The sequence below is a fragment of the Octopus bimaculoides genome, chromosome 14 (genome assembly GCF_001194135.2).
Source record: "Octopus bimaculoides isolate UCB-OBI-ISO-001 chromosome 14, ASM119413v2, whole genome shotgun sequence".
Taxonomy (NCBI): Eukaryota; Metazoa; Mollusca; class Cephalopoda; order Octopoda; family Octopodidae; genus Octopus; species Octopus bimaculoides.
The window spans coordinates 54,963,634-54,976,141 of record NC_068994.1 but is presented as its reverse complement, the minus strand read 5'-3'; the positions used below and the strand labels follow the sequence as shown (position 1 = coordinate 54,976,141).

Sequence of the window (12,508 nt, the reverse complement as noted above, 5' to 3'; positions counted from 1 at the left end):
TGTATTTGTACCCCTGTGTCATTTTGATGGCATGCACTACTCTCTCACTCAATGATGATTATGATGATGATGATAATAAGGTTCTTTGTTAGATTTTAAGTAGACATAATTCTATACGAATGTATGTTTCCAATCTCTTGTCTTTTCTTTCACCTCACCCCCACCTACACTCACTTTCCTTTCTCTCTTTCTAACCATAATTTCTCCCCACCTCCATCTCTCTGTCTCTCTTTCTCTCCTTGTATGAAATAGTTTATAATAAGTAGGTGAATGACACTTGGAAAATTTTGACTTGAGCCTGAACATTGCTAATATATATTGTGTATGTATGTGTGAATGCTAGAGTACATTTCTAAGTAAAGATACACACACATGCACATGCACACACACACACACACATATAAGTATATCTGTGTGTGTGTGTGTGTATGTGCAAGTATGTATACATAAATAGATATATATAGGGAGACGTAAATATATAGATCTATGTGTTTATATGTGGCAGGTTGACAGAATCATGAGCAGGATAAAACACTTAGCAGTGTCTTGTCTGTCTTTACACTCTGTTGTGTACTGGGGTTGATCTAATCAACTGGTCCCCTCCCCCAAAATTTTGTGCCTTGTGCCTAGAGTAAAAACGAATATATACACTTGAAAAAACAAATCCAGAATTTCTTTTAAGATATAGAATCTCACACACAAAAAACCCTCCAAAAATGCTGTAAAAATGATAATAGTAACTTAAATTGGAAGAACTAAAAATCATCCTAAAAGACAAATTAAAAACAAATATCTCTTAAATGAGTGTTCCACAATTTCTGTATTTGTTGAAAATGTGTTGAATTCTTGCAGGAATATTTTTAGGTTTCATTTTGCAAAGTAGAATTTCAGCACCAGCAATATACTATTTGATTCTTACTTTTTGTCATGCATTTTTTATTCTTATTTTTCTTACTCTTTGTTTTTCAAGATTTCTAAAAATTACCAGATTGTAGGATGGAAATTTTGTCTTTAAATTCCTTTTTACATTGTTAATGGAATGTAACATTTACTCTGTAGATAACAAGCACAGCGATCCATATGAATATACATATATATATATATATATATATATATATATATATATATATATATATATATATATATATATATATATATGTATATATATATATATATATCATCATCATCATCATCATTTATATATATATAAATGATATATATATATATATATATATATATATCATTTATATATATATATGTATCATTTATATATATATGTATATATATATATATATATCATCATTTAACGTCCGTTTTCCATGCTAGCATGGGTTGGACGATCTGACTGGGGACTGGCAAACCAGATGGCTACACCAAACTCCAATCTGATCTGGCAGTTTCTACAGCTGGATGCCCTTCCTAATGCCAACCACTCTGAGAGTGAAGTGGGTGCTTTTCATGTGCCACTGGCACGAGGGCCAGTCCGGTGGTACTGGCAGTGGCCACGCTCAAATGGGAGTTTTTTACGTGCCACCTGCACAGGAGTCAGTCCAATGTTTTTTGTTTTATATATATACATATATGCTTTCGGTGCGAAACACACTTAGTTGTATTTGGTAGGCAGAAACTGAAAGAGAGGAAATATAGGGAAGAAAAGAGATGTAGACATTAATATGATATCAGGTCAAAAACTGAAAAACGACAACAAAGCACGTGTTGTAACTCTGAACAAATTTATTGCTTTTTCTCCATCACACACACACAAAATGTGTTTACAAAATAGCTTTGTGTTTTTGTGTTATTGTGATTTCCATTTTTTCAAGTTTGCAATCAAAACAAAAAATATCTAAATGACCACAATGTCAAAAATGAACTGAATAACCCTGCATATGTGTGTATCACACAAGTTAAGCCTGTCAGTTGACAATAACCTGTTCTCTGGTAAATAATATGCAAGGTTTACAATTGTACACATTGGGATAAAATGGGTTAAGGCCTGGACACTTGCCTGGGGATCCCATAGGTCTAGGGATCCAATTCTAATCTATGTACACTATGGTGTGCTTTCAATAAATGAATACTACAGGACTCAGAGCATTGATATACACAGGGGCTTACAGGCTTAGAGGCCTGATTCTGATCTATGTATGCCATGGTTCGTTGTCAATAAACTATATTACAGGACATTATTTACATTTGACGGATATTTGTCTTCATCTTTGTTGTTAACACAACATTTCGGCTGATATACCCTCCAGCCTTCATCAGGTGTCTTGGGGAAATTTCGAACCTGGGTTATCATTATGTCAATAATGTAAATAATGTACATAATTCCTCATTTCTTAAATATAGAACTGTAATATTGGTTTGATCTTCCAAGGGAAATGTTAATGATGCTAAAATGGCCCTGAATACAGGGAAATATCATAACCAATGACTAGTATATTAGTTACAAGGCCATGGGAAATGTTGAAGAAGGAAGCAACCACACAAACATCAAATGGATGGACTGAATTATAAAAGTAACAGAAAGAGTCTAAGCACAACCAACTAGGAAAATAATCCTCTCAACCCTTTAACATTTGTTTTATGTTCAAACCAGCTAGATCCAGTCTTTCACACCTACCCTACAATGTCATTCTAAAAGTAAAAACTCACACCGTTGAAACCTCAAAGCTAAGAGATAATGCATGACTAATTCAAAACAATGTGAAATAAATAAACATTACATTTGACTGAGTAATCTGAATGCTAAAGGTTTAGATGAGATACGGTTTAGGTATTTTACCAGAATAGTCATCTTAGTGACATCATCAGCAGTTAATGAGGGCACTCTGAAAATATCTGAAAATATTTCTAAATATCAAGCTTACTTTTAGGTTTTGGCTTCTGGGGACGTGTAGACACCATTGACGCATAGGTGACTCATTATCATCATCATTGTCATTTAACTTCTGCTTTCCATGCTGGCATGGGTTGGACGGTTTGACTGAGGACTGGTAAGCTAGAAGGCTGCACCAGGCTCCAATCTGATCTGGCAAGGTTTCTACAGTTGGATGTCCTTCCTAATGCCAACCACTCTGAGAGTGTAGTGGGTGCTTTTTACGTGCCACCAGCACGGGGGCCAGTCAGGCCAACTGATTCACATGCCTCACTTCATGTAAGGCAGATGGCCTCCAACATTTGAGCAGATAGCTTCAGACTTTTGAGCAGACAGACTTCTTCTGAACATTCACACAATGTCCTATAAGTAGCTTCTACAGACGTGGCACAGTTTAGTTGACAATTATTAATATTTTTTCATTGTGAATAATCAACACCGAATATATTATGTCTGCCAATAAATATTAAAGTTAAATGTCATGAGTTTGCTTTGGTTACTCTACAAGTAGCTTTCCCTCAACAAAGAAAGATCTAGCAACGATACGATCTCTGTGACGTGAGTGAACAAACGACAACACAGCCTTCAATCTGATTTGGTTGAAGACCCTATGGAAGGCAAAGACAGCAATAGGCATAGACCCAAAGATAGACAGAACAAACTATAGAGGTATTGTTCGGCAATAAAGGATACTATTTGACAATACCTTCTGGGAACCGTTATTAAGCAAAAAAATAAAAATCTTCCTGTCATGTGCTGAGATTGACTCATTTGATTTCTCTTCATACTTTGGTTGATTGGGCTAGTAGACAACTCTCAGGAGCAAAAACCTCTTTGTATTCTGTCTAAAGAAATTCTACCTTTTTACTCTACGTGGTTGAATCGTACATAAACCGTTAATTCGTAAATTTATAAACAAAACCAAGAATGAAGCACGAAGACCAAACCCTGTGTGGCGTGAATGTGCAAATTGTTAAATAAACTACTGTCTCCCTTATAGAAATCTTCCTTATGGCCTTGATTGGGTCACATCGACGATTAAGTAAATAAATAAATAAATAAATAAATAAACAAACGAATAAATAAATAAACAAATGAATAAATGAATAACCTGGTGGTCTACCGTTTCTGTTTTGATTAAGCAATAATACACGTTGCGAAGTGACAGAGGATTATGTAATTTCCATGACGTGTATTTCTTTTATTTTCTTCTTCCTTTTCACTACAGCCCCCGTCTGTCGCCAAGGAGGTCGATAGAGACCTAGAACTACGAGAAAATAAAAAACAATAAAGCCCTCAAAGATAAACAAATAACTCCAGAATCTGGAAAATCGAAGTGACAGAATATGGTGTAGTTTTTCTTCTCCGATCTAATGAAAGACGAGCCTTTAGTTTTTAAATCATTTTTGTTCGTTCGTTTGTTTGTTTAAATAATACAACTCTTTCTTTGTGTCGCGAAGGAGGTCGATACAGAACTGGAACTGCTAGAAACAAAGCCACAAAGACAAACAACCAATTCTAGAATCTGAAAATCGAAGTGCTAGAGGAATGTGTAGGTTTTGTTGTTTTTTTTCTCTCTCGATCTAATCAATGACTAGAGCTTATTCTTTAAACCATCGTCATTATTATTATTATTAGCTTACATACAACCCTCTCAGTCACGAAGGAGGTCGATACATTGCTGGAATTACCAGTAAAACAATAAGACCTTCCAAGACAAACAACCGATTCCTGTATCTGAAAATCGAAAGTGACAAATGATTGCGTAGTTTTTTCGATTTAATCACGAATGAATCTTTAATAAATTTTTATTATCGTGTAACTTTAAATACAGCTCCTTTTGTGTTAGGAAGGAGTTCGCTACGATACAGAGCTGGAACAACCAGTAAAAACAATTGAGCCGTCCAAGACAAACAACCGACTCCAGTGCCTGGGAACCGATTTCGGTAACTGGCGATGACGTCATATCCGCTAGTGTGCCCATTCATGAAATTAGCCATGAATTACTTCCTGTTTGTAAGCAGCATGTGTGTGTGTACAACTAACTTAGATGTTCATGGACCTTCGTCGCTGTCGGCTTGACTCCACGCCAAAATCACCGCCGACTCTCTTGATAGTACCAACTCTTTACCAATTCCATTCTGCTTGTTTATTTCGAACGAAATGTCTGCAGGTATTTCCAAATGTGCGCGAAATTGTACATTCAATATTAATTCATGACCATTCTTCTTTCATGTATTCCAACTTATACATGCACACACACACACATATATATATAGTCATGTTTTTGTGTACATATTCTACGCTTTTATAACCGAATGGAACGTTGACGATTGAAAATTTTGTAAATAGAAAAGCTTTCACCGTATTTTCTATAATCAATATATATGGTGAAAGCTTATAATTCTATTTACAATATATATATATATTTATATATTTATTTGTGGGTGCTGTAGAAATGTGCATAAACAGAAGAATCTGTATAGGGGTCTCTTGCCGTTATCCTTTCAGAATTGTTTCTTTATACAGTTTGAAATGAAAAAAATAAATAAATAACAAACAAGTAAACTCTACACAGACTCATATATAAACATACACACACACACACACACGTGTGTGTGTGGGTTTGTCTATATACACTAATAAAGCTAACAAGGCCGGTTCGTAATGTGGGAAGGTACACGACAACACATTTTATTACTAGCATGTTACATTGCTCATTTAGCCAGTAAGTACATTGTGTGTATGTGTGTTTATATATATATATACACACATATATACACACATATTTTCACACACTTAGTTCCCCACTCTCCGTTCTGATTAATTCTACCATAACATTCATCTGTGTTGTTTGACTGAACTAATATTAAAAACCATGGTACAAAAAACTTCAATTTGATAATTCACATAGTCATACTTTTACACACGCAAACATACATATACCTGTATACATGTATATGTGTGTGTGTACATTGGTGTATATATGCGTTTGGTATTTCTAGTATGCGTTTGTGTATACGTATGTGTTTCCATTTTAGATGTGGTTGTATAATTTGCGTTTATATATGTGCTTTATATAGTTTAGGTGAAAGTGTGTGCGTGTATTATATATCTATATATACACACGCACTCACAGAAACATAAATAAAAGTATACATAAACACATACACATGTAGTGTATATGTGTGTTTGCCCTAATTATATTATCTATCTATCAATGCACACGCACACAGATCTATTATACAGACTCATACAAAAACACAAACATTGCATGTATTATTGGTATATTTATAGTTCCACACCCAGCTCGATTTCGACCTTATTACAGTCAATATACACGTAATTATATATATATGTGTATGTATGTGGTGCCCCACCCCATTAATTTTGTCATGTACCCCTATACACACGTTTGGTCGTTCGTGTTTTCTTATTTAATACAAGAAGAAGAAAAAAAACCCAAGTTGGAAATAAAAGTTTTTTCTCTCATGTTAATTAACATCCAAACTTGCCGTATCAAACTCGTCACATTTCACTTCATTTCTGTGACTAAGATCGACGAGAAATGCATGAATGCCACAAAATCATATTTATTGTGTTTGTTCTCTCCACCCATATCACTTCCATTTTTATAAAATCTCCCTCGTTTTGCATATGTAAAGAATTAAATCAATATTTCTGACTACTTCGCGTAGAACTGTCAAACCGAATTCCTCCGTTTGTCTTTCTTTCTTCCACAACTCATAACATACAAGCATACATATATACATACGTACATATACGCGCTCGTGTATGTGTGTGTGTATATATATATATATATATATATATATATATAGATAGACAGGTGCGTGTATGTATGTACACATGTATATGCATGCATATATATATATATATATGATATATTTATGCCTGTCTGTATGTGTGAGTGCACGCGTGCCTGTGTGTGTGTGTACGTGTGCGCGCGTGGTCTTGTGTGTGTGTGTATGTATAAATTGATAGATATACATATATTTTTGTGTCTGTGTGCGCGCGCGAATTTCTGTTTGTACAGAAATATTTATTAAATAAGAAGAATTATCAATATTGTGCGCCGTTCATGGCACATTAAATTATACAAGCATGTAGTATATATACATACATATATATATATATATATATATATACACGCACACACACACATACGCTCGCACACACATTAATGCGAGTATACGTTCATAAATATTACTATATATATATATATATATATATATATACACACACACACACTATAACACACAATCATATAACATACTGCCTGTACGTAGACCAAGCCTATGAGCTTTATTTTCACAAAAAACATTTCCTTATTGAACCTGAATAGTCAAGATTAAATACATATTTTGGCAACACACATACATACATGCACACACACACACACACATATATATATATATACACACACGCACTAACAACCTCAGACAAAGACGTTTGCTTTAAATAAAATAGGATAAAATTTTTTTTTAAATTAGGGTGATAGTGGTGGTGGTGGTAGGGAGCGGGTGGTCGTGCTAGAACTAATATTCTATAAATATAAAATGTATTCCAATATTATAGTGTGTTTAGATATTTCAATATCGATCGATATTTTTCCCTGTATGAAGAGATTTTTGAAAGAATTTCATTGCTTTGTTTAAAAGCTTCCTTCTTTTTTAATATTTTTTTTTAGCCTGACAGTGCATTGTTTCCACTACAATCTTGTTGTTCTTATTGTTCTTGTCGTCCTCTGTCATTCATTCTTAATTTTATTTATTTATTTATTTTGTAAATCATATCATTAAATCGTATTTATTTATGGCAAGAATTATTGCATAAAGCTCAAGGAATATCTCTTTTAACTTAACAACGTTGAATGTGTACATCTATGTATATGTAGACAGCAATTCAAGGCTCTTTATATTTTAAGCATGGCTCATATATTTTTTTTAAAAATTGATATTCATATTCTCACTTTATTGCAGTAACGAGAAGCTACTCCCTTATTTATTTATTTATTTATTTTAGAAAAAATTCTAACCATTTTTCTTAGAGTGAGCAGAACACAATTTGATGACGAAATTTACTGCTTCTATGTTGCAATTTACCTAGATACACACCATACATAGGCACACACACATAAATATACATACATATATATATGTGTATATATATATATATATATATATATATATACATATAGTACAAAATCAAGTGTTTGATATACCCTTGTGTCAGATGTGTGTTATGATTGCCATATTATGGAGTCAAATACAGGCCTCAAAATTTCCTGCAATCGTCCTCACGGTCAGTGGATTTACACTTGTGGTAAATATTTCTATGCTTTCTTTGTGTGGTACATTTGAGGTCTTTTCTTTTCCAGTTTGTTTAATTCACATAGACATCATCATCACCATCATCATCATCATCATCATCATCATTATATATAAAATCATAGCACCGGCTACTTGTTGAGCTGTCTTTAGATTAACTAAGATTGTACTATCTAAGTTCATATACATTTTATACACACACACACACACACTGCTCTCATATGTAACATTTATCTCACTTTCAGTTTTTCCATGCTTTCAAGGATTAAATAGAATATCTGTTTATCTATCCATCCACCCACCTATCTATCTATCTATCTGTCTACCTATCTATCTGTCTCTCTATCTGTCTATACCTATCTATCTATCTACATATCTATCTGTCTATCTATCTACCTACCTACCTACCTACCTACCTACCTATCTACCTACCTGTGTGTCTGTCTATCTGCAGGCATGGCTGTGTGGTAAGAAGTTTACTTCCCAATCCCATAGTTCCAGGTTCAGTCTCACCTCATATCACTTTGGACAAGTGTCTTCTACTACAGCCTTAGGCTTACCAAAGCATTGTCAATGGGTTTGGTGGATGGAAACTGAAGATAAACCTGCCGTGTGTATATATATATATATATATATATATATATACATATATACACATATATATATACTCCTATAATGATGTGCAAGTATGTGATACACACACACAGAATGACAAGAGTGTGCTGTGTCATTAAAAGATTTGCTTAGCAACCATATATTCCCAGGTTTATCCCACTCCACAGCACCTCAGGTTGAAAAATTCCTTGTTAGTGGAATTTAATAGATGGAAACTGTGCAGAAATCTCTTGTGTATAAGTATATATATATATATATATATATATATATGTGTGTGTGTTTGTGTCCTTTTATCTCTTTTAGCTGTCTAAGAAACTAACATTGACAAAATATATGCCATTTTGGAATAAGCTCTGGAGTCTATGATTGACTAAACACTTGCTGCTTGTGCTCCAGCATGGCTACTCTCTTACGGTGAGTGTCTATAAAAGAGTAAATCCTTCATACATAATACACAATGAATTGACAGAATGGTTTCAGTGTTGGAGAGAATGCTTTGTTGTATTACTTCAGACTCTCTCTGCTCTAAGTTCAAATCCAGCTGAGGTTAGCTTTGCCTTTTCATTCTTTCAGGGTCAATAAAGTAGTACCAGGGTAGTGGTAGTGGTGGATTGTATGAATGTCAGACTGGATGCCTCATGGTATTTGTTACAACCCTTGCCACGGCCTACTTTAGTGAGAAACTCAATCCATCTTCCAGTTTAACGCTGCCACCAGGCACCTGGGGTATCTTTAGTGGGGTCCACTCTATTGTAAGCATTCAGGCAAACTTTCAGGTTTAGAAATCCCTCCTTCCCTCTGTCCTGTTTGTGTCAGAGGCCCTGTCGTGTGCAGTGCTTTCCCTCTTGAGTTAAAAAGGTAAACACATCACATCTGTACATTTTCTCCCTCTCATACCATACCTTTCTAACCAGCCATCACTTTCCCCATATACTCTTGTAAACTCTAACCACCTAATCTATCTGTTTTTCTCTCCCCTGATCACTTCTGCTCACCTTAAGGGTCCTGCCACTTCACCATCACTACTTTTTATCTCTCTTTCCAGTTCTACTCCAGCTATGTCCCTTCTCTCTCTTAAAAGTAGCCTTGTCGCTTTTCTACAAGACACCTGTTCTGTTCTAGACCTTGTTCTCTTAATCCCTCATCCCATAGCATAAAGCCACTTTCCTCTCTACTGTAGCCCCTCTCAGTTGAAGGGGATTGTTGTCTTGCAGGCTGCATGGTGACCTCACTAGTGTTGGTGCCATGGAAAAAAAAAAGACTCCCAAAACATCCAGTACATGCTGTAAAGTGGTTGATGCTAAGAGGGGCATGCACCCTTGTCTAGACATCCTGTGATGGCTGTAAATGAGCAGCATTGTTATATGAGTGAGGTTGTTTGTTTCTAGTCACCCATGAAAAACATGCTTGGCCATGGTGAAGTATTACCTGGCTTGGAACCAAGTAGGGTTGGTGACAGGAAGAATATCTGGCTGGAGAAAATCTGCCTCAACAAATTCCGTTTGGTTCACACAAGAATGGTAAAGTTGACATGATGACAATACATGTATGTTTGTGTCTCTCTCTGTCTTGTCATTGAGTGATGGCTGTAATCGAGTATCACTGTTATAAAGGTGGTATCATTTGTTTTTAGTCCTTGAAAACATGTCTAGTCAAAGGGAAGCATCACCTGGCTCGTTAACAGGTGAGAATTGGCAACAGGAAAGGCATGTGGCCATAGAAATTCTACTTTGGTGAATTCCATCTGACTCGTGCAAGCATGGAGAATTGGATTTTAAGACAACAAATATTGTTTTAATGATTTTGACAGACATGGGAGACAATTCCAGGCATGTTTTAGTCTCGACAAACCTCTTCTGTGAAGTACAGACTTCGTTTTTATTTATTTGTTTTTTTTTCCATATCTTGCAAAAGTAATTATGAAAGAATCATAAAGATGGACAATATCGTTCAAGATTTTTTTTTATCAAAGTAGTGATTCTCTCATTGCTTCTATGGCAAGTGAAAGTGAAGTTTGTTTTTGCTGAAGATGTGTAATAAGGCTGGAACATGTTTGTAATTGTCCCCTATACTTAGCAAAATAATATCAATCATTAAGCTTACTTGAGAACTCCCTAGAGACATTCATACTTTTACTAGCAGTTGAGAAAAGATGGCTTGTTTTGTAACCTCAGTTCAGTGCTGATCAAGCAGACCTATGGTCAAAGGCAATCCAGCCATGTCCATCCTGTCTATTTTTTAGATTGTGCATCTACATTATACAATGTGTGTTCTTTGTTAGTTGTAAGATAATAGAGTGTAATTTGAGGGAGATTTGACTGCTATTTTTAGCAGATTGAGCTTGTGGTTTACAGTAGCTTTAACTAGTGATTAAAAGTAGAAAAAGGGTGCTAATCTATTTACAGGCCTTCATCCTAGTTATATTGTTGAGATTCTAAAGAGTTTCATTAGTTTTATGTTGAAATATTTCCTAATTGTGAAGAGACAGAATTAACCCTTTTGATAGCAACCCACTTATGACCACCTCTGGTTATATGATACAAACTTCTTGTTTTAAACTGATCCAAACAAAGGCAGTGTATATTTCAATACTAATATGGTAACAAAAGTGTTAAAGTAATCTAAATTAAAACCTTCCATCAAAATTTCATGTTAATTTATGTTCCAAACACTAGCTTAACGAATTGTTTTACTAAATGCTTCATCATCATCATCATCATCATCGTTTAACGTCCGCTTTCCATGCTAGCATGGGTTGGACGATTTGACTGAGGACTGGAGAACCATATGGCTACACCAGGCTCCAATCTGATTTGGCAGAGTTTCTACAGCTGGATGCCCTTCCTAACGCCAACCACTCCGAGAGTGTAGTGGGTGCTTTTGTGTGCCACTGGCACGAAGGCCAGTCAGGTGGTACTGGCAATGGTCACGCTCAAAATGGTGTTTTTTACGTGCCACCTATACAGGAGCCAGTCCAGTGGCACTGGCAACGATCTCACTCAAATGTCTTTTCACGTGCCACCGGCACAAGTTCCAGGAAGGCAACTGAAACAAATGCAGTATATGGTAACAAAAAGGTTAAAGTGTTCTAAATTAAAATGTTCCATCAAAATCTCATATGTTCTAAGTACCAACTTACTAATAAGTTATTCTACTAAATTCTTCATAATTGTCCACATTAATCGAAGCTATGGCAGTGCTTTTCAGTAGAAACATGGTAACAAAAGGGTTAAATTAATCTTGATTAAAACTTTCCTTCAAAATTTTGTGTTGACTTATATTCCAAGCATCAATTTAATAATGACAACTACTTAACTAACTTCTTTATTTTCTAAATTATTTGAATCAAAGACATTGTATTTCAACTTAAATATTCTGAAAGGTATTTCTGGTAGTAAACGAGTTAAGTCTTTTTATGTTGCCATAGCAATGTTATGAATTTTCTTTCATAAATAGACAAGTAAGTTTAAAAAAAACAAAAAAGAAGTTTTATTTGATTGTCAAAGACATATTACATTCCCAAAATTTGTAGTTTAAAATAATAGGTTTATGTGTATGTGTATGAAGGATCTATATTTTAAATTTGTATACAATGTGCTAAAAGGAGGGAAAGAAAAAAATATACTAAGATGGTAAAAAAGATTGACAAATAAAATTCTAAACA

At 34.8% G+C, this 12,508-nt stretch overlaps 1 protein-coding gene across 2 annotated transcripts in view; it reads left to right on the top strand.

Annotated features, from left to right (window-relative positions):
• The first annotated feature begins 4,184 nt into the window (after window positions 1-4,184).
• Window positions 4,185-12,508, top strand: part of LOC106872313 (uncharacterized) — a 43,368-nt gene continuing 35,044 nt past the window's right edge. The window contains exon 1 of one of the 2 annotated variants that reach the window (XM_014919255.2): window positions 4,185-5,054. In XM_014919255.2, the coding sequence (XP_014774741.1) occupies window positions 5,045-5,054 (10 nt within the window). In that variant the 5' untranslated portion in view covers window positions 4,185-5,044. Of the gene's footprint in view, window positions 5,067-12,508 lie in introns of both variants that reach the window. The other variant, XM_014919254.2, reaches the window with a different exon arrangement.